Source organism: Symphalangus syndactylus, chromosome 17 (genome assembly GCF_028878055.3).
Source record: "Symphalangus syndactylus isolate Jambi chromosome 17, NHGRI_mSymSyn1-v2.1_pri, whole genome shotgun sequence".
NCBI classification, from domain to species: domain Eukaryota; kingdom Metazoa; phylum Chordata; class Mammalia; order Primates; family Hylobatidae; genus Symphalangus; species Symphalangus syndactylus.
Window position 1 is genome coordinate 44,741,225 of NC_072439.2, and position 27,356 is coordinate 44,768,580.

The 27,356-nt window shown below is 39.5% G+C and overlaps 1 protein-coding gene across 12 annotated transcripts in view; it reads right to left on the minus strand.

Annotated features, from left to right (window-relative positions):
• Nucleotides 1-27,356, minus strand: part of PUS7L (pseudouridine synthase 7 like) — a 146,256-nt gene that overhangs the window by 72,621 nt on the left and 46,279 nt on the right. For 8 of the 12 annotated variants that reach the window (XR_010116415.1, XM_063620156.1, XM_063620157.1 and 5 more), the window contains exon 10: nucleotides 20,841-20,923. The exons of 1 other annotated variant lie outside the window; for it this stretch is intronic. Coding sequence is in view for 10 of the 11 variants with exons in the window: in XM_063620156.1 (XP_063476226.1) it covers nucleotides 20,841-20,923 (83 nt within the window). In the remaining variant the exon portion in view is untranslated. Of the gene's footprint in view, nucleotide 1; nucleotides 3,650-13,944; nucleotides 18,812-20,840; nucleotides 20,924-27,356 lie in introns of those variants that run through there. 3 more of the 12 variants (XM_063620153.1, XM_055249760.2, XM_063620154.1) reach the window with 2 other exon arrangements.

The window sequence follows — 27,356 nt, forward strand, 5'->3', positions numbered from 1 at the left end:
ATTCCCCAGATAATGAAGATAATAACTTACAATTTCTCTATTGAGTCCACGTTGTCTTTGAAATCAGTATAGGCACAATTAGCTTGTTTTATATGTAATGCCACAAAATCCTCATCCGTGAGTACCCATGCTAAGTAAGTTGTGTGAACTTTTCAGTCACCTCTTGTTGCATGCAGAAAAGAATCCATGACTTATAAAACCCAACGTGATTTGGTTTTCTGAATCTTGTCTCATACTGTGTAACCCCTTGCCCCACTAACATTAGCCTTTTTCTTCTTTGAATGTGCCAAGCTCACATCCTGCTAATAGCCTTGAACTTGATGTTCCCTCTGAAGAGTTTCCCATGGCTGGTTCTAACCCTTCACTTCCCTTTTCTTTTTTTTAACTTTTAATTTTTGTCAGTACATACTAGGCATATATACATATGGGGTACATGAGATGTTTTGATACAGGCATGCAGTGTGTAGCAATTACATCATGCAAAATGGGGTATCCATCTCCTCAAGAATTTATCCTTTGTGTTATAAATAATACAATTATACTCTTTTAATAATTTTAAGTGTGCAATTAAATTATTATTGACTAGAGTCACCCTGTTGTGCTAGCAAATAACTAGGTCTTATTCAACCTTTCTAGATATTTTTTGTACCCACTAACCATCCCCACTTCTCTCTCAACCCCAACTACCCTTCCCAGCCTCTGGTAAACATCCTTATACTCTATCTCCATGACTTCAATTGTTTTGATGTTTAGATCCTACAATGCGTAAGAACATGTTATGTTTGTCTTTCTGTGCCTGGCTTATTTCACTTAGCATAATGACCTCCAGTTCTATCCATGTTGTTGCAAATGATAGGATGTCTTTTTTTCTCAATGGCTAAATAGTACTCCATTGTGTATATGCACTACATTTTCTTTATCCATTTATCTGTTGATGGACACTTAGGTTGCCTCCAAATCTTGGCTATTGTGAACACTGCTGCAACAAACATGGGAGTGCACATAACTCTTTGATATATGGATTCCCCTTTCTTTTGGATACATATCCAGCAGTGGGATTGATGGATCATATGATAACTCTATTTTTAGTTTTTTGAGGAACCTCCAAACTGTTCTCCACAGTGTTTTTACTAATTTACATTCCCACCAACAGTGTATGAGGGTTCTCTTTTCTGCATATCCTCATCAGCATTTGTTATTGCCTGCCTTTTGAATAAAAGCCATTTTAACTGGGGTGAGATGATATCTCACTGTAGTTTGATTTGCATTTTTCTGATGATCAGTGATGTTGAGCACCTTTTTATATGCCTGTTTGACATTTGTATGTCTTCTTTTGAGAAATGTCTATTCAGATATTTTGCTCATTTTTAATCAGATAATTGGATTTTTGCCTGTAAGCTGTTTGAGCTCCTTATATATTCCTTTTATTAATCCCTTGTCATATGGGTAGTTCACAAATATTTTCTCTCATTCTGTGGGTTGTCTCTTCACTTTGTTGATTGTTTCCTTTGCTGTGAAGAAGCTTTTTAACTTGGTGTGATCCCATTTATCCATTTTTGCTTTAGTTGCCTATGCTGAAATTTTTGCCCAGACCAATGTCCTGGAGAGTTTATCCAATGTTTTCTTATAGTAGTTTCATGGTTTGAGGTCTTAGATTTAAGTCTAATCCATTTGATTTGATTTTTGTATATAGTGAAAGATAGGAGTCTAGTTTCATTCTTCTGCATGTAAATATCCAGTTCTTCCAGCACCATTTATTAAAGAGACTCTTTTCCCCAGTGCATATTGTTGGTACTTTTGTCAAAAATGAGTTCACTGTAGATATGTGGATATGTTTCTGGGTTCTCTATTCTGTTTCATTGGATTATGTATGTATTTTTATGCCAGTACCGTGCTGTTTTGGTTACTATAGCTCTGTAGTATAATTTGAAGTCAGGTAATATGATTCCTCCAGTTTTGTTCTTTTTGCTTAGGATAGCTTTGGCTATTCTGGATCTGTTGTGGTTCCATATAAATTTTTGGAACTTTTTTCTGTTTCTGTAAAGAATGTCATTGGTATTTTGATAATGATTACATTGAATCTGTGGAGTGCTTTGGGTAGTGGAAACATTTTAACAATATTGATTCTTCCAATCCATGAACATGGAATATTTTTTCCATTTTTTGGTGCCCTCTTCAATTTCTTTCATCAGTCTTTTATAGTTTTGTAACAAATCTTTTACTCTTTGCTTAATTCCAAGGTATTTCATTTTATTTGTGGCTGTCGTAAATGGCATTACTTTATATTTTCTTATCTGATTGTTCACTATTGGCATATAGAAATGCTACTGAGAGGGTTCTGTCTCTCAGCTTTGGAGCCCCCCTCCCTCTGTCTCTGTACAGGGGAGTTTCTTCTTTTTTTCTTCCCCATTCTTTCTTGTCTGTTACACTCCCTGCTCCTTAAAACTACTCCTGTGTGCCTGTGATGTTTTTTCTAATTCAACTCGAGACGAAGAACCTGGTGTTTCTCCACTCATCAGAGCCATATAATTTGGTGCATTGGCTCAGAATTTGAGGTACAGCTTTCATCAGAGTGGTGAGTATGGGAGCAAGCTTAAAATCTGTTCTATCATTCCAGGGTGTCTTTGCCTCTATATTTAAATAAACCCAATAAATCAACGGGCATCCGTCAGCCTAGTACATACACTTATCGTTGGCTGCTGTACTCAAGTCATGGATGTGAGGCTTGCTGGGGAGAATGTGGAGAACCCCCATTGCCCATGGGTATTGGGAATGTTGGCCAAGTTTGAACTAGGTTCTTTTCATGGGGAACCTTGCCATTGCACAAGACTGGGAAAAGTTCAGAGGCAACAGAGAATTTCTGGCCAGGGCACACTCTGGTGTGATTCAAAGGCCTCTGGACCAGACAGAGCCTCCGACAGCCCATCCTGGGGGTTGGCAGAGAACCTCAACTGTCCTGTTGCATAACTCTTCTTCCTTCTCTATCCGCAGCCTCTTACTGTTTCTCTGTGTGAAATGTGCAAGGATTTTTACAGTCTGGGAATAGAGTTTTCCCGTTTTCCCCTAGAGTAAGTTTACTTGCTACCACTTCTCTGGCAAGCACATAGCATTTCTAAGCCGACAACATCACCTAATGGAAGTAAATCAGAGTCTAGGCTCTTCTGGGAACAGGAAGTTTCTGCCTTTAGCAGTTAGGAGTAAAATGTCTTCCGTAGCCAAATTTTAGTCTCAATATTGTCCCACTGGCAGGGAAATGGCTATTTGGTTCCTAAGTTCCTTTAAGGAATCAATTTTGTCTCCTATTAAGACAGTACTTAATTAGTAAGGGATTTTAAGTCCGGAAGTTAACCAGAACCATTTTTTAATGGGTAAATGCTTTAGCATGGGCTATAATAGAAGGATATAGAGTTCAATCTAGCATGCCCTCTCCCTTAAAGGGGCCTTGCCCAATTACATGGTTTTTCTTGAAATTCGTTGTTTTGAAAAGCACAAGGCCACACAACTCTAGAAGGTCAAAGGGAAATAAAAGGCAGAGAACTGATTGCTTGGGGACAGCATGACTAAGGTCCAAACTCAGTTCCTCTGGTTCCATGGCTTGGAGGGTCACACCTGCAGTCATGGGCGGCACACTTAAATGGGTGCTGGGAATCTAGGAAAGAAGGAGAGAAAAATAGTTGGGGGGACGGATGCCTCCTACTACTTTCTCCTCCATCCTGGATTGCATACCGAAAGGAAAGAGACTAAAAGGACGCTTTTCTTCTCGCTTCTTTTTCTAGATGGGTAACAGATCGTCTTCAACATGCACTCCCCTGGAGTGTATGTTGAAGCACTGGGACTCCTTCGACCTTGAAACTTTGAAGAAAAAGTGGCTTATTTTCTTTTGTGTCCATATCGGGCAGGCCCAGGGAAAATAGTTCCTCAAAATTGAAAAAGGTAACTTTCAGGGAAATCATCTGAGGGTCCTCCTCCTTTGGGGCCCATTCATATTCTCTTTTCATTGCAGGACATTAGGCAAGTAAAGGGAGACTTGGGTCACTTTTCTGATGACCCTGATAGGTATATAGAAGCTTTCCAAAATTTAACTCAGGTATTTGACCTCTCATGCAGGAATGTTATGCTGCTCCTAAGCCAAACCCTAACTATGGTTAAAACAGGCAGCTCTGCCAGCAGGAGAAAATTTTGGACATGAGCAATATGCCTCCTGTAGTGGGCCAAAAGGGAAAAGAGAAAATAGGGAAGGCAAAGAAATAGGAGAAACACCATTCCCAATAGGAAGAGAGGCAATACCTCTTAAAAACCCTAATTGGAACTCCTTTTTGTGGTTTTTTCCTTCTTTCGTGGTTTAAAATGGTTTCTATCTCTTTTATAATGTTCTTCCAACCTGGGAGAAGTTAATTTTCCAAACCTTAAAAATGCTTGGCTTAGAGTTGACCTGGGGAAAGGGAACCCAGAAGTCTGACATGCTGGCAAAAGGGTAAAAATTTCTTACCATTAGGGCTTTTGGCTTCTCTTTACCTGTGCAAACTGGTAAAAGGGATAAGATTAGAAACCAGGCCCAGGATCCCATGGTCCTGCTGTTCAAGCCAATCCAGCAAAATGGTCAGTAACAAACTTGGCTACAGGCCTCCATCTTATTTCATGACCTTGGGAACATAATCTGTAACCGTGTGGCAATACTTTGTTTTAGTCTCCACCATTTTTCAGCAGGAAGTAGCCTCTTCTTGTGCTAAATCAGATAAGCCAGTTTGTCAATCTGGGTGGTGCCAGCTGACCCATCAGGGGCAGAGTTTACAAAATGTCTTAAGCACTGATCTTGAGAGCAGTTTTGGGAGGGTCAAAAATCTTGTAGCCTCCAGCTGCATGGCTTCTGGGCCATGGTTTCTAATCTTGTGCCTAGTTCATTGGTCTGGTCCCCAGGAAAGAAGGAAGTGTATCTTGGGAAGTGCCTGTTATCATCTTTGTTTTAGACTATAAACTGTAAACCAGGCTCCCCCTAAAGTTGGTTCAGCCTATGCCCGGGATGGGCAAGGACAGCTTAGGGGTTGGAAACAAAATGGAATTGTTTAGGTCCAATCTCTTCCACTGTCATAAATTTGCAATGACCGTTTCAAAAGCTGCCTATCACACCTTTAAAAATACCTTTTACACTTGTGGTTAAGTCATAACTTCATTAAGCCTTGTTGGTTTCACCTGTGAGGTTATTTTTTGTAAAATTCAAAAGCCAAAAATCTTAACTGCTTGGCGTGGCTAAAGTCAAGTAACAAGGGATTTAAAAGGATTTTCTTAAAGAATGCTTAGCTTAATTAAGAGTGGATATTCAAGTTATAGGTATATTTAAAAGGCTTTTATGTTTTTCTCTTCTTGAATCTTGTTTTTCTGGAAAAAAGGCTCTTTTCTGCTCGGTTGACTGAATTATTTTTCTCCATTTTTTGTCTTATCACTCTTAATACATGCATAAGAGGCCCTAAAGTAACTTCTGGTAGTATGGGACTCCTGGGGAAAAACAGAGGAGGTGCCACAGACCCCAGACCCTGATTTGGGAAAAAACCTCTGTTTTCCTCATGAAACCCCAGGAATTAAAAGGAGATAGATCCCTCTCAAAATCAAAGGCTCTGTTCTGTTTTGCATCGTGTTATCTGACAGTTTTGAGTTTTGGGGGTATCAGAAATTACTTTGCATTATGAGAGAGCTTTGGTGTGTAATAACTAGGTAGAAAATACACCGTAAGGGATGGCTAATAGTAGTTACAAATCAGAGAAGCATGCTCTTGGCCATCTGGAAAATAGGGAAATATCCCCACCCCTGACTGGGAGATGAGACTCCCATCAGGGATGGGCTGATTACAAAATAAGCCAATTAACTTTAGGTTGCCTTGCAATGAAATCCATGGTAAAAGCACTATACTGTCCTCTCCCATAGTATCTATATGGTCTTTTCATAAATTGAGCATTGAAATAAAAGCATAGCAAGGAGGGCTTTAAGACATTAATCTGCCCTTTAGTAAAAGTGTTATAAAAGTTTTGTAAAGATTTCACCTCACTGTCAAATTGATTAAAATAAGAAGAAATGATCTATAAGGTTTCATTTAAACAAATTGGGGTTAACATTAATAAACGAATGCAAGGGTAAAATTTGGCTTTGAACAGGATTTTCATGTCATAGTAAAGGCTAATGAAAGGTTTTTGCCTTTTGAGTAATCATTTTGGCAAAATAATTTATGGCAATCTGGAAATTATCCTTTCTGATGCCTGGCTTTTTAGATGGTTCAGAGGGCCCCTGAAACATTAAAAAAAGAAGTAAACAGGATTACTTGACATATTTAGTCACATGAGATTGCCAAAATGATGTTCAGTCTTCTTTAAGTTATATTTTGGTGAATAATACTAATACATGTTCAAATATTGTATGGGATTTCTAAAATTCTAATGTCTAAGTATATGCTATCAATCATAATTAAGGGTAAAGTTGTTGTAAACCATGGAGATAAACAAACTTCTTTGTCAGTCATGTTTTTAACTGTTAACTATCCTGGAAATGTTGCCATTCACAGACAATTGTTGTCTTGCTTTGTACCTTCTCAAAAGACAGTTTATAATCAAGCCGTATTAAGGACTTTAACAGGTGTTCTCAAATGCAGGTTTTTAATAGCTTTGAAGATTGTAACACTGGAATAGAGAAAGAACGTACAGGACTCCTAAAGAACTGACATGTTCACAAATATCAAGAAAACAAGAGTTAACTAAGTGGACTCCACTCAAAAAGTTTAAGCAACCTTTTCAACTTTTCCTTGGAATATTGCTGATCCTTATTTTGTTTTTCAGAGTCAAGGAAACTTATTTTAAACTATTTATGGCCTTTAATAATTGAGTAAGATATACTACTGTGAACAAAATTTGGGGCATGTTCATTTTTCTTCGCCTGGTTCCTCTAAAATTTGGAGACTACCTGTAAGTACTCTTAACCTATGGCAATATACTTGTTCACAACAGTGCAATAAGAATCCATTTTTCTTTGTCAACAGGACACAATTGGAAAAACTGGTTATTTTACCAAGGCTTTAACTGAAACAGTGTGTTTCCCTTCAAGGAATCAAGCTTGACATGCAAAGCCAATAAAAGCCCCTTGGGGAAAACTGGCCTTATACCTTGTCTACACAGTCCTCACACAGGATTCCTAACCTGTGGTCAGTAAAGAAGGTCACTTTCTAACAGGTCTGGGAACTCTGAGTTTATCCTGGGACCTCAAGAGGAGAGGATCACTCAACTCACAGGTATTAGAGGATACAAACCCACGGTTGGGCTCAGCTTTAAAGGTCTTATCTGAGATTCCTTGTGAAACAGAGTTTCATCAAAGCCAATCCAAAAGGCCTATGTAAAAATAACCATTCTTGCTGCACTTTATGCAAATAATCAGGCCAAGTATAAAACTGAAATTTAGGTGGAGCCAAGATGGCCAAATAGGAACAGCTCCGGTCTCCAGCTCCCAGCCCCAGCGACACAGAAGACGGGTGATTTCTGCATTTCTGCTTGAGGTACCGGTTTCATCTCACTAGGGAGTGCCTAACAGTGGGTTCAGGACAGTCGGTGAAGTGCACTGTGCGCGAGCCGAAGCAGGGCGAGGCATTGCCTCACTCGGGAAGCACAAGGGGTCAGGGAGTTCCCTTTCCTAGTCAAAGAAAGGGGAAACAGACGGCACCTGGAATATCGGGTCAGTCCCATCCTAATACTGCGCTTTTCCAACGGGCCTGGAAAACGGCTCACTAGGAGATTGTGCCCTGCACCTGGCTCGGAGGGTCCTATGCCCACGGAGTCTCGCTGATTACTAGCACAGCAGTCTGAGATCAAGCTGCAAGGCGGCAACGAGGCTGGGGGAGGGGCGCCCGCCATTGCCCAGGCTTGCTTAGGTAAACAAAGCAGCCAGGAAGCTCGAACTGGGTGGAGCTCACCACAGCTCAAGGAGGCCTGCCTGCCTCTGTAGGCTCCACCTCTGGGGGCAGGGCACAGACAACCAAAAACTCAGCGAGAACCTCCACAGCCTTAAATGTCCCTGTCTGACTGACAGCTTTGAAGAGAGTAGTGGTTCTCCCAGCACGCAGCTGGAGATCTGAGAACGGACAGACTGCCTCCTAAAGTGGGTCCCTCACCCCTGAGCAGCCTAACTGGGAGGCACCCCCCCAGTAGGGACAGACTGACACCTCATTCAACTGGGTACTCCTCTGAGACAAAACTTTCAGAGGAACTATCAGACAGCTGAATTTGTGGTCTCACGAAAATCCGCTGTTCTGCAGCCAGCGCTGCTGACACCCAGCCAAACAGGGTCTGGAGTGGACGTCTAGTAAACTCCAACAGACCTGCAGCTGAGGGTCTTCTCTGGTAGAAGGAAAATTAACAAACAGAAAGGACATCCACACCAAAAACCCATCTGTACATCACCATCATCGAAGACAAAAAGTAGACAAAACCACAAAGATGGGGAAAAAACAGACCAAAAAAACAGGAAACTCTAAAAAACAGAGCACCTCTCCTCCTCCAAAGGAACGCAGTTCCTCACCAGCAACGGAACAAAGCTGGATGGAGGATGACTTTGATGAGTTGAGAGAAGAAGGCTTCAGACGATCAAACTACTCTGAGCTACGAGAGGAAATTCAAAACAATAGCAAAGAAGTTAAAAACTTTGAAAAAAAATTAGAAGAATGGATAACTAGAATAACCAATGGAGAGAAGGGCTTCAAGGAGCTGATGGAGCTGAAAGCCAAGTTTCGAGAACTACACGAAGATTGCAGAAGCCTCAGTAGCAGATGCGATCAACTGGAAGAAAGGGTATCGCTGATAGAAGATGAAATGAATGAAATGAAGAGAGAAGGGAAGTTTAGAGAAAAAAGAATAAAAAGAAATGAACAAAGCCTCCAAGAAATTTGGGACTATGTGAAAAGACCAAACCTACATCTGATTGGTGTACCTGAAAATGATGGGGAGAATGGAACCAAGTTGGAAAACACTCTGCAAGATATTATCCAGGAGAACTTCCCCAATCTAGCAAGGCAGGCCAGCATTCAGATTCAGGAAATACAGAGAACGCCACAAAGATACTCCTCGAGAAGGGCAACTCCAAGACACATAATTGTCAGATTCACCAAAGTTGAAATGAAGGAAAAAATGTTAAGGGCAGCCAGAGAGAAAGGTCGGGTTACCCACAAAGGGAAGCCCATCAGACTAACAGCTGATCTCTCAGCAGAAACTCTACAAGCCAGAAGAGAGTGGGGGCCGATATTCAACATTCTTAAAGAAAAGAATTTTCAACCCAGAATTTCCTATCCCGCCAAACTAAGCTTCATAAGTGAAGGAGAAATAAAATACTTTACAGACAAGCAAACGCTGAGTGATTTTGTCACCACCAGGCCTGCCCTAAAAGAGCTCCTGAAGGAAGCACTAAACATGGAAAGGAACAACCAGTACCAGCCACTGCAAAAACATGCCAAATTGTAAAGACCATCGAGGCTAGGAAGAAACTATAGCAACTAACGAGCAAAATAACCAATTAACATCATAATGACAGGATCAGATTCACACATAACAATATTCACGTTAAATGTAAATGGGCTAAATGCTCCAATCAAAAGACACAGACTGGCAAACTGGATAAGGAGTCAGGACCCATCAGTGTGCTGTATTCAGGAAACCCATCTCACATGCAGAGACACACATAGACTCAAAATAAAGGGATGGAGGAAGATCTATCAAGCAACTGGAAAACAAAAAAAGGCAGGGGTTGCAATCCTAGTCTCTGATAAAATAGACTTTAAACCAACAAAGATCAAAAGAGACAAAGAAGGCCATTACATAATGGTAAAGGGATCAATTCAACAAGAAGAGCTAACTATCCTAAATATATATGCACCCAACACAGGAGCACCCAGATTCATAAAGCAAGTCCTCAGTGACCTACAAAGGGACTTAAACTCCCACACAATAATAATGGGAGATTTTAACACCCCACTGTCAGCATTAGACAGATCAACGAGACAGAAAGTTAACAAGGATATCTAGGAATTGAACTCAGCTCTACATAAAGTGGACCTAATAGACATCTACAGAACTCTCCACCCCAAATCAACAGAATATACATTTTTTTCAACACCACACCACACCTATTCCAAAATTGACCACATAGTTGGAAGTAAAGCTCTTCTCAGCAAATGTAAAAGAACAGAGATTATAACAAACTGTCTCTCAGACCACAGTGCAATCAAACTAGAACTCAGGATTAAGAAACTCAGTCAAAACCGCTCAACTACATGGAAACTGAACAACCTGCTCCTGAATGACTACTGGGTACATAATGAAATGAAGGCAGAAATAAAGATGTTCTTTGAAACCAACGAGAACAAAGACACAACATACCAGAATCTCTGGGACACATTCAAAGCAGTGTGTAGAGGGAAATTTATAGCACTAAATGCCCACAAGAGAAAGCAGGAAAGATCCAAAATTGACACCCTAACATCACAATTAAAAGAACTAGAAAAGCAAGAGCAAACACATTCAAAAGCTAGCAGAAGGCTAGAAATAACTAAAATCAGAGCAGAACTGAAGGAAATAGAGACACAAAAAACCCTTCAAAAAATTAATGAATCCAGGAGCTGGTTTTTTGAAAAGATCAACAAAATTGATGGACCGCTAGCAAGACTAATAAAGAAGAAAAGAGAGAAGAATCAAATAGATGCAATAAAAAACGAAAAAGGGGATATCACCACCGATCCCACAGAAATACAATCTACCATCAGAGAATACTACAAACACCTCTATGCAAATAAACTAGAAAATCTAGAAGAAATGGATAAATTCCTCGACAAATACACCCTCCCAAGACTAAACCAGGAAGACGTTGAATCTCTGAATAGACCAATAACAGGTTCTGAAATTGTGGCAATAATCAATAGCTTACCAACCAAAAAGAGTCCAGGACCTGATGGATTCACAGCTGAATTCTACCAGAGGTACAAGGAGGAACTGGTACCATTCCTTCTGAAACTATTCCAATCGATAGAAAAAGAGGGAATCCTCCCTAACACATTTTACGAAGCCAGCATCCTCCTGATACCAAAACCTGGCAGAGACATAACCAAAAAAGAGAATTTCAGACCAATATCCTTGATGAACATTGATGCAAAAATCCTCAATAAAATACTGGCAAACCGAATCCAGCAGCACATCAAAAAGCTCATCCACCATGATCAAGTGGGCTTCATCCCTGGGATGCAAGGCTGGTTCAACATACACAAATCAATAAATGTAATCCAGCATATAAACAGAACCAAAGACAAAAACCACATGATTATCTCAATAGATGCAGAAAAGGCCTTTGACAAAATTCAACAACCCTTCATGCTAAAAACTCTCAATAAATTAGGTATTGATGGGACGTATCTCAAAATAATAAGAGCTATCTACGACAAACCCACAGCCAATATCATACTGAATGGGCAAAAACTGGAAGCATTCCCTCTGAAAACTGGCACAAGACAGGGATGCCCTCTCTCACCGCTCCTATTCAACATAGTGCTGGAAGTTCTGGCCAGAGCAATCAGGCAGGAGAAGGAAATAAAGGGTATTCAATTAGGAAAAGAGGAAGTCAAATTGTCCCTGTTTGCAGATGACATGATTGTATATCTAGAAAACCCCATTGTCTCAGCCCAAAATCTCCTTAAGCTGATTAGCAACTTCAGCAAACTCTCAGGATACAAAATTAATGTACAAAAATCACAAGCATTCTTGTACACCAATAACAGACAAACAGAGAGCCAAATCATGAGTGAACTCCCATTCACAATTGCTTCAAAGAGAATAAAATACCTAGGAATCCAACTTACAAGGGATGTGAAGGACCTCTTCAAGGAGAACTACAAACCACTGCTCAATGAAATAAAAGAGGATACAAACAAATGGAAGAACATTCCATGCTCATGGGTTGGAAGAATCAATATCGTGAAAATGGCCATACTGCCCAAGGTAATTTATAGATTCAATGCCATCCCCATCAAGCTACCAATGACTTTCTTCACAGAATTGGAAAAAACTACTTTAAAGTTCATATGGAACCAAAAAAGAGCCCACATCGCCAAGTCAATCCTAAGCCAAAAGAACAAAGCTGGAGGCATCATGCTACCTGACTTTAAACTATACTACAAGGCTACAGTAACCAAAACAGCATGGTACTGGTACCACAACAGAGACATAGATCAATGGAACAGAACAGAGCCCTCAGAAATGATGCCACATAGCTACAACTATCTGATCTTTGACAAACCTGACAAAAACAAGAAATGGGGAAAGGATTCCCTATTTAATAAATGGTGCTGGGAAAACTGGCTAGCCATATGTAGAAAGCTGCAACTGGATCCCTTCCTTACACCTTATACAAAAATTAATTCAAGATGGATTAAAGACTTATATGTTAGACCTAAAACCATTAAAATCCTACAAGAAAACCTAGGCAATACCATTCAGGACATAGGCATGGGCAAGGACTTCATGTCTAAAACACCAAAAGCAATGGCAACAAAAGCCAAAATCGACAAATGGGATCTCATTAAACTAAAGAGCTTCTGCACAGCAAAAGAAACTATCATCAGAGTGAACAGGCAACCTACACAATGGGAGAAAATTTTTGCAACCTACTCATCTGACAAAGGGCTAATATCCAGAATCTACAATGAACTCAAACAAATTTACAAGAAAAAAACAAACAACCCCATCAAAAAGTGGGCAGAGGACATGAACAGACACTTCTCAAAAGAAGACATTTATGCAGCCAAAAAACACATGAAGAAATGCTCCTCATCACTGGCCATCAGAGAAATGCAAATCAAAACCACAGTGAGATACCATCTCACACCAGTTAGAATGGCCATCATTAAAAAATCAGGAAACAACAGGTGCTGGAGAGGATGTGGAGAAATAGGAACACTTTTACACTGTTGGTGGGACTGTAAACTAGTTCAACCATTGTGGAAGTCAGTGTGGCGATTCCTCAGGGATCTAGAACTAGAAATACCATTTGACCCAGCCATCCCATTACTGGGTATATACCCAAAGGACTATAAATCATGCTGCTATAAAGACACATGCACACGTATGTTTATTGCAGCAGTATTCACAATAGCAAAGAGGTGGAACCAACCCAAATGTCCAACAACGATAGACTGAATTAAGGAAATGTGGCACATATACACCATGGAATACTATGCAGCCATAAAAAATGATGAGTTCGTGTCCTTTGTAGGGACATGGATGAAACTGGAAAACATCATTCTCAGTAAACTATCGCAAGGACAAAAAACCAAACACCGCATGTTCTCACTCATAGGTGGGAATTGAACAATGAGAACTCATGGACACAGGAAGGGGAACATCACGCTCCGGGGACTGTTGTGGGGTGGGGGGAGGGGGGAGGGACAGCATTAGGAGATACACCTAATGCTAAATGACGAGTTAATGGGTGCAGGAAATCAACATGGCACATGGATACATATGTAACAAACCTGCACATTGTGCACATGTACCCTAAAACCCTAAAGTATAATAAAAGTAGATATACATAATAAAAAAAAAATAAAAAAAAAACTGAAGTTTATTCATAATTAGTTTTTACCAAAAATGGGACTGGAGAGAAAAAATTTGCTCCAAAGCTTATCATACGTTTGTCATTAAATGCTAGTCATTAACTGTTTTTAAGCTGTTTGCCTGCATTTTAGACTAACCCTACTTATTCCTGTGAATCAAGTGGTGATCTCCTGAAGCTTGGAAGAAAAAAAAAGGGATGGGTAACGTAAATATCTGGATCAATATACTAGTTCTGGCAATTATCCTGCAAACTCTGCCAAGTAATGAAAGTGAATAGGGTGCCCATAACCTGAAGATTTCTTTGTTTAGGAAAATAAAACCAAGGAACTTCATAGACCCCCCAAAGGAAAATTCTGTATCTTGGCAAATAAACTTTTAAATGGAAATTATTTACTACACCACACTTGTGAGAATTGCTGTACTCACTCTACTATTTGCAATAGGGTTATACAAGGTGGCACTTCTAACTAAAATATTGGACACAGAGTTTCCATTGCTGTCGTATTTTGCTTAATTATTAACCTTATAACCGGGATAATAGTTACAAACAAAAAGGAAGCATAAAAGTTTTACTATCATTAAGTCTGCCAGGACTTTTTATTGAATTTACTGATGCACTTTTAAATGAAACATGCTGCTTTTGGATTAACACCTCTAGTAAAGTAAAGGAAAATCTACAAGTACTTAAAAATCAAATCAAAATTATTAACAGGCTCAGGGAAAATGCCAGCTCCAGCCCTGGGTGGCTACAATCCCTCTTTAATGAATTCCAGTCTTCTTTATGGAATTGGTTAGTCACTTTATTAAGCCCTCTCTTGCTTATATGTCTTGTATTAATATCTAGACCTTGTATACTCAATACTATAACTTGAATTGTTTCTTCTCGCCTAGAAGCAATCAAACTCCAAATGGTGCTGCAAACTGAACCACACATGGACATGCCATTCTTCCGAGGACCCTTAAATCAACCCCAGGAGGAGCCCTAGCTGCTGTTCCCCATTCAACACCCCTTTTCAGCAGGAAGTAGCCAGAAAGAGTCATCCCCCAAAACACCCTAACAGCTGTCAGTGTGGCATCTCCACAGGGAGGAATGTTGTAAGAGTTATTAAGAAATTATTAAGAAATTATTTTAGGCAAATAGAGAGAAAAAGGGGTCTTGGGAAGTTTTCATTTTTTAAAGCATCTCCGGAAAAGTTTCTTGTAAAGCCCCGGCTCTTAGAGCCAGGCCAGCAACCTTTAATATGCAAATGCCAGCTGTTAGAAACTGGGTCACCCAACATGGAGATTCCCACGGCCTTCTTGCCCTTGCCCCGCATGTTCCTGACAACATGGCTTCCCTCACATATCCCCACGTGTGGAGAACATCATGGCGTCCTCCACTGGCATATTAAAAGGCTAGGGTGAAAGGGCCAGCTTTTTCACCTGCTATGTGAATGACATGCCTAGTCGAACCAATCCCCTGAGCCCTGTGAAAAACAGACACCGCCTCCTCCAGCCTCTGCACAAGGGCAGTGGCAGGTGGGGTTCTGTCTCTCGGCTTTGGAGTCCCCCTCCCTCTGTCTCTGTAAAGGAGAGCTTCTTATTTTTTCTTCCCCCTTCTTTCTTGCCTATTAAACTCCCTTCTCCTTCAAGCTAAAAAAAAAAAAAAAGAAAAGAAAAGAAAAGAAAGGAAGAAAGGCTATGCTACTGATTTTTGCATGTTGATTTCATATCCCGCAACTTTACTGAATTTGTTTATCAGCTCTAATAGTTTCTTCATGGAGTCCTTTTTTTTTTTTTTTTTTTTTTGAGACAGGGTCTCACTAGTGTCACCCAGGCTGGAGTACAGTGGCCCAATCTCGGCTGGTAGGACAGGGTCCTTTCCTTCAAGGTAACAGGTTCCCTTCTGGCCCAGAGTGTGTCTAGAAATGTCATCTGGGAGCTAGGACCTGGAAAAGGGGCCTCATGATTCTGACCAGTGCCCTACCCTGCTGTGGTTGAGCTGGTACCAAAGATGCAAAACAAAGTCCTCCCCACTTTTCCCTCTCCTCTTCTCAAACAGGAGAATGTCTCTTGGAGCCCTGAGCTGTGCAGACTGGACTTAAGGGAGGAGTAATGCCGGCACTCCTTTGGCTACCCCAGCTAGTGTCTCAGTATGTCACATGTAACCCCAGTCCACTGTCTCTGGGCCAAGTGCTCTAGGACTTGCCTAAGAGCTGCAGTCCTTATGGCCTAGACTGCCTTTCAAGTTTATTTAGAGACTGGGAGCACTTTGGCCCTCAGTGGCAAGGTTTGTGGGAACTCAAGTCCAGAGGGATCTGCGATGTCCCTCTGGCTAGAGCTGGTTTAAATGCTTTGTCTGTGGGTAGACATCAATCAAGTGAGTTTGGTCTAACAGGACAGCACTGAGTTCAATGCCTTACAATTGCTATTTCAAGAAAATTTTCAATTTCCTATTTAATTTCTCCATTGATCCACTGGTAATTCAGGAGCATACTGTTTAATTTCCATGTATTTGTACAGTTTCCAAAATTCCTCATTATTGATTTTTAGTTTTATTCCATTGTAATCAGAGAAGATGCTAGATAATTCAATTTTTTGAATGCTTTAAGACTTATTTTGTGACCTAACATATGATCTATCCTTGAGAATGATCCATGTGCTGAGGAAAAGAATGTTTATTCTGCAGCTGTTGAAGGAAATGTTCAGTAAATATCTGTTAGGTCCATTTGGTCTACAGTGCAGATTAAGTTTGATGTTTCTTTATTGATTTTCTGTCTGGAAGATCCGTCCAATGCTGAAAGTGAAGTATTGATGTCTCCAGCTATTATTAAATTCAGCTCTATCTCTGTCTTCAGCTCTAATAATATTTGCTTTATATGTCTGGGTGCTCCATTGTTGGGTACATATAGATTTACAATTATATCCTCTTGCTGAACTGACTTCTTTATCATTATATAGTAGCCTTTTTTGTCAATAGTTTTGGTCCTGAAATCTGTTTTGTCTGATATGAGTATAGCTACTCCTTCTTTTGTATGATTTCCATTGGCATGGAATATCTTTTTCTATCCTTTTATTTTCAGTCTATGTGTGTCTTTATAGGTGAAGTGTGTTTCTTGTAGGCAACATATCATTGGGTATTTTTTTTTGTCCATTCAGCCAGTCTATGTCTTTTGATTGGAGAGTTTAGTCCATACACATTCAATGTTATTATTGATAAGTAAGGACTTACTCTTGCCTTTGGTTATTTGTTTTCTGGTTGTTTTTTGGTCTTTCTTTCTCTCTTTTATACTTTCTTCCTTTTAGTGATGGTGATTTTTCTCTGGTGATGTGACTTAATTTCTTTCTTTTTATTTTTTGTGTATTCATCGTATATTTCTTTATTTAAGGTTACCACAAGGCTTGCAAATACTATCTTATAACACATGATTTTAAACTGATAACAACTTAACCCTGTTGGCATAAGCAAACAAACATGAAAAAGAAAACTACTAAAGGCTCTACTCTTTAAGTTTGTCCCCCAACTTTTTAACTATTGTTGTTTCTATTTATAGCTTACTGTACTACCTGTGTCTTGAGAAGTTGTTGTAGTTATTATTTTTTATTTGTTCATTGTTTAGTCTTTCTACTTGAGATAAAAGTAGTTTTCAAGCCACAGTTACAGTGTTATAATATTCTGCATTTTACTGTGTGCTTTTGTATTACCAGTGAGTTTTCTACCTTCAAAGGATTTCTTAATACTCATTAACATCCTTTTATTTGTCATTGAAATACTCTCTTCAGCATTTCTTGTAGGGCAGGTCTGGTGTTGATGAAATCCCTCAGCTTTTATTTGTCTTAGAAAGTCTTTATTTCTCCTTCAAGTTTGAAGGATATTTTTGCCAGATATACTATTCTGGTTTAAAATTTTTTTCTTCCAGTACTTTAAATGTGTCATGCCACTCTCTCCTGGCCTATAAGCTTTCCACTGAAGAGTTTGCTGCCAGATGTAGTGGAGTTCTATTGTATATTATTTGTTTCTTTTCTCTTGCTGCTTTTAGGATTATTTCTTTATTCTTGACTTTTGGGAGTTTGATTATTAAATGCCTTGAGGTAGTATCCTCTGGGTTAAATCTGCCTGGTGTTTGATAACCTTCTTGTACTTGGAAATTGATGTCTTTCTCTAGGTTTGGGAAGATCTCTGTTATTATGTCTTTGAATAAACTTTCAGCCCCTATCTCTTTCTCTATCCCTTTTTACAACCAATTACTCTTAGATTTGCTCTTTTAACTCTACTTTCCAGATTCTGAAGGCATACTTCATTATTTTTATTGTTTTTTTCTTTTATCTCCTTTGACTGTGTATTTTTAAATATCCTGTCTTCAAGCTCATGGATTCTTTCTCCTGCTTGATCAATTCTGCTATTAAAAAGAATCTGATCCATTCTTCAATATGCCAATTACATTTTTATGATCCAGAATTCTGCTTGATTCTTTTTAATTATTTCAATCTCTTTGTTAAATTTGTCTGATAGAATTCTGAATTCCTTCTCTGTGTTATCTTGAATTTCTTTGAGTTTCCTCAACACAGCTATTTTGAATTCTCTGTCTGAAATGTCAGATATCCTGTTTCTCCAGAATTGCTCCCTGGTTCTAATAAAATTTGTCTATCGGATTTGTCTGATAAAATTTTTCTGATAGAATTCTGAATTCCTTTTGTGTTATCTTTAATTTCTTTTAGTTTCCGCAACACAGCTATTTTGAATTCTCTATCTGAAAGGTAAAATATCTCTGTTTCTCCAGAATTGGTCCCTGGTTCCTTATTTAGTTTATTTGGTGTGGTCATGTTTTCCTAGATGGTATTAAAACTTGTAGATGTTTGTCTGTGTCTGAGCATTAAAGCGTTAGGGACTTATTGTAGTCTTCTCATTCTGGGCTTGTTTATATTTATCCTTCTTGGGAAGTCTTTCCAGATGTTTGAAATGATGTGGGTATTGCGATCTAAGCTGAATCTGCGTTAAGGGGCACCACATGCCCTTTAATATTGTGCTTCTTGAAGACTCACAGAGATGCTGCCTTGATGGTCTTGGAAAGGTCCAGAAGATTTCCCTGGATTACCAGGCAGAGACTGTCATTCTCTTCCCTTACTTTCTGTCAAACAAATTCTCTCTCTCTCTCTCTCTCCTCTGTTCTGAGCCAACTGGAGCTGGGGGTGGAGCGATACAAGCTCTCCTGTGGGCATGAATACAGCGGGATAAGACACCAGCCAGAGTCGTGAGGCCCCCCGTTCCAGGCCCCAGCTTCTGGATGACATTTCTAGATACATGCTGCACCAGAAGGGAATCTGCTGCTTTGAAGGGAAAGATCTAGTCCTTCAAAAGATTCATCAACTGCTAAGTGAAGAGCCCTTGGGCCCTGAATAACCAGCAGCAATACCCAGGTACTACATCAAGGGGATGAGCCAACTGGAGCTGCAGGTGGAGTGATACAAGCTCTCCTGTGGGCACCAATACAGGAACTGTGCTGGGTCAGATCTGAAGCCAGCACAGCACTGGGTCTCACTCAAGGCCTGCTGTAACCACTCCCTGGCTATCACTTGCAAACTCTACAATCAGCAGGTGGCAAAGCCATCTAGGTCTGTGTCCATCCTTTCAGGATGGCAATTTTTTTCAGGACCTGGGTGAATCCAGAGCTGCCATCTTGGAGCCAGGAACTAGAGTCAAAAACCTTAGAAGTCTACCAGGTATTCTATTGTACTGAGGCTAAGCTGGCACTCAAATCACAAGATGCGGTCCTTCCCACTGTTCTCTGCCTTCCCAAAATCAGAGGAGCCTCACACCATGGCCACTATCACCACAGGCCCACAGGAAATACTGCCAGACTACCACTGATGTTCCCTTAAGGCCCAAGAGCTCATAAGTCAGCTTATGGTGAATGCTGCCTGGCCTGGGACTCACCCTTCAAGACAGTGGGTTCCCTTCTGACCCATGGCAGGTCCAGAAATGCCATCCAAGAGCCAAGTCTTGGAATCATGGAACCCAAGAGCCCACCTGGTGCCCTACCCTTCTGTGGCCAAGCTAGTACATAAGATGCAAGAAAAAGTCCCCCTTACTTTTGCCTCCATTTTTCTCAAGCTGTAACCAGGGGAAGAATCTCATCATGTAACCACTACATCTGGGAATGTGCTGAGTCTCACCTGAGGCCAGCGAGTCTCAGAGGCTCACCCCCTTGATGTAGTACCTGGATATTGCTGCTGGTTATTCAGGGCCCAGGGCTCTTCACTTAGCAGTTGATGAATCCTTTGAAGGACTAGATCTTTTCCTTCAAAGCAGAAGGTTCCCTTCTGGTACAGCATGTATCTAGAAATGTCATCCAGAAGCTGGGGCCTGGAATGGGGGGCCTCAGGACTCTGGCTGGTGCCATATCCTGCTGTAGCTGAGCTGGTATCCAACATGCAAGACAAAGTCTTCCCGACTCCTTCCCTCTCCTTAAGGAGAGGGAAGGAGTCTTGAAGCCATGAGGGGTGATGCCAGCACTCTGTTGCCCCCGCCAGTGTCTCAGTGGATCGCATGTCCCCCCAGTCTACCGGCTCTGGGCCCAGTTCCACATTAGGACTCAGCTAGGAGTTCAGATGAGTCCTTTCAATCTCTTCAAATTGCCTTTCAATATTATTTAGGGCCCAAGAGCACTTTAGCTCACAGTGGCAAGGCTTGTGGGCACTCAAGTTCAGATCGCTGGGATCTGCGATTCTCCTCTGGCTAGGGCTGATTGGAATGCTCTCTCTGTGGGTGGGCATCAGCTGAATTTGGCCCAGTTTTGTTTTCTGCTATAACAGGGCGGCACTGAGTCAATCCCTCTCTCAAGTACACAGAAATGCTCTCCGCACCATGCCACCACTGCCAGAGAATGGGGAAAGAGTGGTGTTGGTGATTCAAGACTGTTTTTCCTACCTCTTCAGTACCTCTTTCAGTTATGTGAAGTTAAAGCCAGGTACTGTGAGTGCTCACCTGATTTTTCGTTCTTATGAAGGTGCTTTTTTCGTGTAGATAGTTGTTAAATAGGTGTCCTTGTCGGGGGGAGACAATCGGTGGAGCTTCTATTCTGCCATCTTGCTCCACTCCCCTCCCCAACTCTTTATTTTTCAGTTTCTATGTCACCACCTTAAGAAAGTCCTTCCTTGAATTCCCTCTCTATAGTCACTTTCTACTTGCATCAATCTATTTGTTTATTCTGTAATACTTACCAGATTTTTTAAACTTACTTGTTTATTGTTTACCAGCCCCCTCCCACCATCTTCACTAGAAGGATCATTCTCTGTCTTGTTCATTTCTGTGTCTCCAGCTCCTAGAGAAATATTTGACATAGAGTGGGCACTCAATAAATATTTCTTATATTAAATGAAGTACAAAGCATAACTTTTTAAGTATCTGTTTCTTTATCTATATATTGGATACAACATCTGTACTGTGAGAATCAAGAAAATAGTTGTGAGAACCCTCTATTACAGCACCATTACAAATATATAATTACAGTCATACATAAAATATTAGAAATAGAGAATTGCTAAATTCTTCAACAGTTACCTCCCAGGCTGTGAGTTCTTTGAGGTCAGGAACTACGTCTATTCCCCTTATCAATGTTTGCTTCATGCTTAGCCTAGTGTCTGCCATGTAAGTAAATATTTGTAGAATGAACAAATAAATCAATCAATGAGCATATCATCTCTCTGCCTCCAGAGAGACTTTCATCTACCCGGAATAAGTTTAGTTGTAGTCCTTCACAAAGAATTACATCAATAGTATTGTCTTCTATTCTTCATTTACTCAGTCATAAGAATTATTGAGTACCTACTATGTGCCAGGCACTGTGCCAGGTGCTGAGAATACAATGATAAAAACCCACAAACCAACAATGTCCCTGCTCTCATGGGACCTCATAGTACCTGTGGTTTTGCCATACTCATTAATCATTTCTACTTGTATTAAATTATGATTGAAAGATGCTTCCACTCTTTCAATGTTATGGGATTTAATTTTTTATGTTTGTAAATATATGGCCAGTTTCCATAGACTGCTACATTGGCAATGAAAACAAGTTTTATTCTGTATTCTCCATTTATATAGCTCATTTTGTATTATATAAAATTTCTAATTTATGAATTAACATAATTCTTTTATATCTAAACATATTTTTTCCCACTTACTTTGTCATGGATGGAGGAAAGTGAAGTGTCCTGAAAGTAGTATATTTCTATCTTTCCTTCTATTTATATAATACCTGCTTTTGGACTGATGAAACTCCTTTTATTCAATGCATAACTATTCCACCTCATTATAATTTTGTAATCTGGAAGTTTTAGCACCATAAATCATCCTTCTTTGTCTTATTTAATGTATTTTGACTTGAATTCATTCTAAACTGATATTAACATTATGACCTTTGCTTTCTGTTCATATTTGCCTTTGTTCACAACTTTATATATGAGCACTTTGAATCTATTTGTTTTAGGTGAGCCTGTATCATACAGGATAGAGTGAGATTTGCTTTCTGCTATGATATGACATATATATGGCCTCATTTTCCTCACCGTTTTATTTTAAATTGACAGTTTGTGTCGGAAGCAAGATGGAATTAAACATGCAAAAGGTTTTGGGGGCTGACTGACAGATAATGAAGAGAAGGAGCAAGAGTAGGCAGGAAAAGCCTTCAGACCATGGTATGGGTCTGAAACTTGAGAAGAGGGAGGGGAAGGAAAGGACAGTTGGGTAGGAAGATCCTCTGACTGCAGTGCAGCTCTGAAAAAGTCATGGCCAACCTTACAGGGAGCTCCAGAACAAAGACTGTGCATTAGAGAAGACTCACATTGGGCAGAGATGTGGCCTTAATATCCCTGCCCTGCTAAGCACTGGTGGAGTTGCAGGAGAGAACATGTCCTTGTCATCAACGCTGCAGCACATCCTGAAAGTATGTAGTAACTAAATGCAGGCCTGTAGCTAACTGCATGCCGCCTGCCAATCTGACTCTTGGAGGAGTATTTGAGTGAAAAATTGCCACGGCTACCACACACATTTTATAATATTTTTATTCAAGTATAATTTACATGCAGAAATGCACAGTTCTTAAGTGTGTACAGTGTAACAAGTTTGACAAATTAATAAATCCATTTATCCCATCTCAAACAAGGTACCAAACATTTCTTTCACCTGAAAAATTCCCTGTGGCCCTTGGATCAAATCAAACCTCCTTCCCTCTGCACACTGGTTTCTCCTCCCCCCTACAAACTGAGGCAACCATTGTTCTCATTCTTATTACCATAGTTGATTTTGCCTGCTTTGAACTTCATATAAATGGAATCATAGTACATGTTCTGTTTTGCTTCTGGCTTCTCTTATGTAACATAATGTTTTTAATATGCGTGCATGTAGCATGATCAGTAGTTTAAAATTGTTTTTTATTCCATTGTGTAACTATACCATCACTTGTTTATCCATGTTCCTTTTATGGACATTTGGGTTGCTTCCAGTTGTTGACTATTATAAAGTTACCATGAACATTTATTTATTTATTTATTTTTTGAGACGGAGTCTCGCTCTGTCACCAGGCTGGAGTGCAGCGGCACGATCTCAGCTCACTGCAACCTCCACCTCCCAGATTCAAGCGATTTTCCTGCCTCAGCCTCCCGAGTAGCTGGGACTACAGGTGCGCTCCACAACACCCAGCTAATTTTTTCTATTTTTAGTAGAGACAGGGTTTCACCATGTTGGCCAGGATGGTCTCAATCTCTTGACCTCATGATCCGCCCACCTTGGCCTCCCAAAGTGCTGGGATTACAGGCATGAGCCACCGCGGCAGAGCCCAGTTACCATGAACATTTTTTTATCCTTCTTTTGTGTAGACATGTATTTTCATTAATCTTTGGTAAATACCTAGTTTGGAATTACTGAATCATATTGTAAGTGTATGTGAAATTTATGAGAAAATGACAAACAATTTTCCAAATCATTGTTCCAGGGGTTCCCAACTCCCGGGCCACAGACTGGTACCCACTGGTACCGGCACTGGACTGTTAGGAACCCGGCCACATAGCCGGAGATGAGTGGCAGGTGAGCCACCATTACAGCCTGAGCTCTTCCTCCTGTCAGATCAGCAGCAGCATTAGATTCTCATAAGAGTGCAAATCCTATTGTGAACTGTGCATGCAAGGGATCTAGGTTTTGGGCTTCTAATGCCTGATGATCTGAGGTGGAACAGTTTCATCCCAAAACCATTTCCCCACATCCCCCCGCCCCGTCTGTGGAAAAATTGTCATCCACGAAACTAGTTCCTGGTGCCAAAAAGGTTGGAGACTGCTGATTTGTACCATTTTTCACACAAAAAAAAGGCTGTCAAACAGAGGTTGTGTTTTGGTTGGCATTTAATCTAATCTGTACACCAATTTGGGGTAAACCATTTTAACAACATTGAGTCTTCCAGTCAATGAACATCATACATCTGTCCATTTATTTAGGTCTTTTTAATTTTTCTCTCAGAAATGTTTTGTTAAAAGTGTAGAGAACATGTAACCACTTGTTAAATACACTCCTAATTGTTTTATACTTTTATGCTATTGTAAATGTTGTTTTTAAATTTTCATTGTTCAATTATTCATTGCCATTATATAGAAATAAAGTTAACTTTTGCACATTGACCTTTTAGTCTGTGAACTTCCTAAAAGCATCGATTAGCTCTGGCTGTTTGTTTGTAGATTCCTTTGCATTTTAAATGTCCACCATCATGTTGTCTTCCAAAGATAATAATTTATTCCTTTCCAAACTTTATGTATTTACATATTATTTCTTTTCCTTACTTTATCTCCCTGGCTAGGACCTCTACTATCACGGAAGTGGTGACAGCAGACATTTTTGCCTTCTTTCCGATCTTTTAGGAGAAGCTCTTCAATATTTTAACATTGTTTTCTTCATTATGGATCACACTTTCTTGCTTCACTAAATGCCTTATTTTAAAAATTCAATTCCCAACATTGAGTATAAGATATCAGTGGTGTTTTGTTTTATTTATTTCCCAAACAGTACAAGCTCTTTCCTTATTTGGCTGTTGGAAGAAAGGCTGTTTATTCTGACTCTTTCTAGAGTTTGAATTGAGCTTAGGCTGGTACACAGATTATGTTAGGTTGAGTTTACCTACCCTCAGAATGGGAGCTAATATGGCTCTCTGCTTAGCCATAAAGAATTCATGTCAGCCTGGGGCAGTGCCATGTGCCTGTAGTCCCAGCTACTTGGAGACTGTGGCAGGGGGATTGCTTGAGCCCAGTAGTTTGAGGCTGCAGTGCCTTATGATAATCACACCTGTGAATAGGCAGTGCCCTTCAGCCTGAACAACATAGCAAGACTGTGTTGCTTAAAAAAAGAAAAAAAAAATTATATCACCCTTATAGTCAGTCCATCAAGCTTTCCTTAAATTCCATACCCTCTGTTAATTCCATGGGAAAGTATAATTTTTGTTTTGTCTCAGAGATTCTTTTTAACACAAACATAAAGGTCTTTTGTAGTCTTTTACATCCTAACCCATTAACATTTCATTTTATTGTTTTTCTTGCATTTGTGGGTATCTGTTTTGTGTTTAAATCTTCATACTTGGGAGAGCTCAATTTTGTTCTAGTGGTAGTCTTTGTTTTCTCTTAATTTGTTTTCCTCATTGTCTATTGTTACCTGTGCTTCTTTCAATTTATTTCCATTTTTCTGATGATTTTGCTTTTGTCTTTTGCATCTTTCCTAAGATCCACTATCTCAGGTTTCATCTCCTCCTCCTTTTGTCTTGTCATATCTTTCCTGTGTTTTTATACTTGATCCATTTCCTTTTTATAGTCATCCTTTATAGAAATTATTGTTTTACAAAAAAATTATGTGTTTATCACATTTTTTATCTTCTTTATGGCCACCTTTGTGTAGTCTGTTGGTAAACTTTGCTGCTCTCTTCCACATGTTTATCTTACAGTGTCTATGTATTGAGGCCATGCCAGTATCTTTTATTACTAGTAATTCAATGAGTTAAATTTCCCAGACCAGCTATTTGCAGGAAGATCTTGATTAGGAGGCAGAGGCCAAGAAAATCTTCCAAGCTTTATAACTCAAAGATTCCCTCTTCTACTTCTACAAATATAGCACACCATTGTTTGTGATGCTTTGTTTAGCCCCAAGTCAGGTTCAGCAGGGTTTCTGCTGCCAGTTTTGCTTACTTAATTTTTATACCCTTGGCAATAAGCAAATTAACTCTTTTTCTTTAGAGAGAGCAGTTTTTGCTGCTTTTGAGATCCGCTATTATTAAATAGTCTTGCCACTTTTTTCATTCTCTACTATGCAAATTTTCAGGTCTCATCTGCTCTTGGTAGCTCATAGGTGTTTGTTACATTTGCTTATTATATTGTTGGTAGGGTTTTTTTAATGTCATTTTTCTCATTACTTTTGTATGACTTCCAGAAGGGGGAAAAATCCCCACTTATACAGCCATGTTCATATCAAAAGTCACCTAAAGGTGTTTTGGCAGAAATCTAAATTCTAACTCATGTCTTATAAGACAGTGTTTTATCTAGTTTCTTGGATAACATGAAATACAATTGTAAACGCAGTGGTCAAGGATTGAAAATGCTAAGTTTGCTAATTTTTCTTTTCAAAGAACGTATACGGAATATTTCCCAGTAGCTCCTACTAAAAGAAATTCTATTCACCTGCAATTGCTAGAGCTATTCAGCTGGTTATCAAAATACTTTAATTCATCGTCTAAAAAGTGATTGCATAATAAAAATAAATATCCTAAAACTCCAGAAATAGGCAGTGAACTGTAGGGTAGCCCCTAGCTTTTCTTAGTGCACTAAGCCATGCAAGTATACCTAGTAGAGTTACATGACCTATGAGGGGGTTATAAGTGCAAGGATATATTTCACTGTGAAATTAGAGCAGGCATTGAAGTTGAAGGATGGCTCCTAGTGAGTTTTCTTTTGGGAGCACCAAGTAATCATCAGTACAAAGGTCACAGAAGTATCTTATGAAGCCAACCAACCACCTATGGCTTTCTGTGGCTGTGGAACTGATCAAGTCCAATGAAGACTGAGAGCATGGGGGCATGGACCAAAAAGAGAGAGAAAAACAAAGAAGAAACACACAGGGCAATAAATGTCATTTTTATATGGACATCATATTTTATAACATTATTTATTTTTAATTTACCCTGAAAATGCAGAATGATTAAGAATAATGAGGAATCTTGCCTTCAGCTTCTTCCTCTATTTTATCTGACTCCATATAGTGTATTGCTCCCCAACTTTTTCCCCTCACATGAAGAAAATGATAATTGTGTGACTCCAAAGTAGACTGGAGAGGATTAAGGGTATTAGTGGGGGAAAAATGATTACCTTTCTTTACATAATTATAAGAAAAACAAAATACAACTACTAGGGAAGATATTAAGTATAGAATTTGTATAAAATTTCAAAATAAAGTATTTTTGCAATTTTAATGAGACATTCAAGCTTGCTTTTCTGACCATAATACTTTAAGAGTGGGTTTTGTGTGTGCAATGGGTACACACACTTCTTGGCTAAACTTAGGATTAAAAGAATAACAGGCAAAGTGTTTGTGACAGTGCCTAGCAAATAGTAAATGATATTTAACTGCATATAAAATTTTTTGGAAAATTTGAAAGTCTTCTTTTAGAGTCATCCAAAGTTTACAGCTATTGAAAGTTCCTCCAGGTTCATCCATGTTATAGCAAATGACAGAAT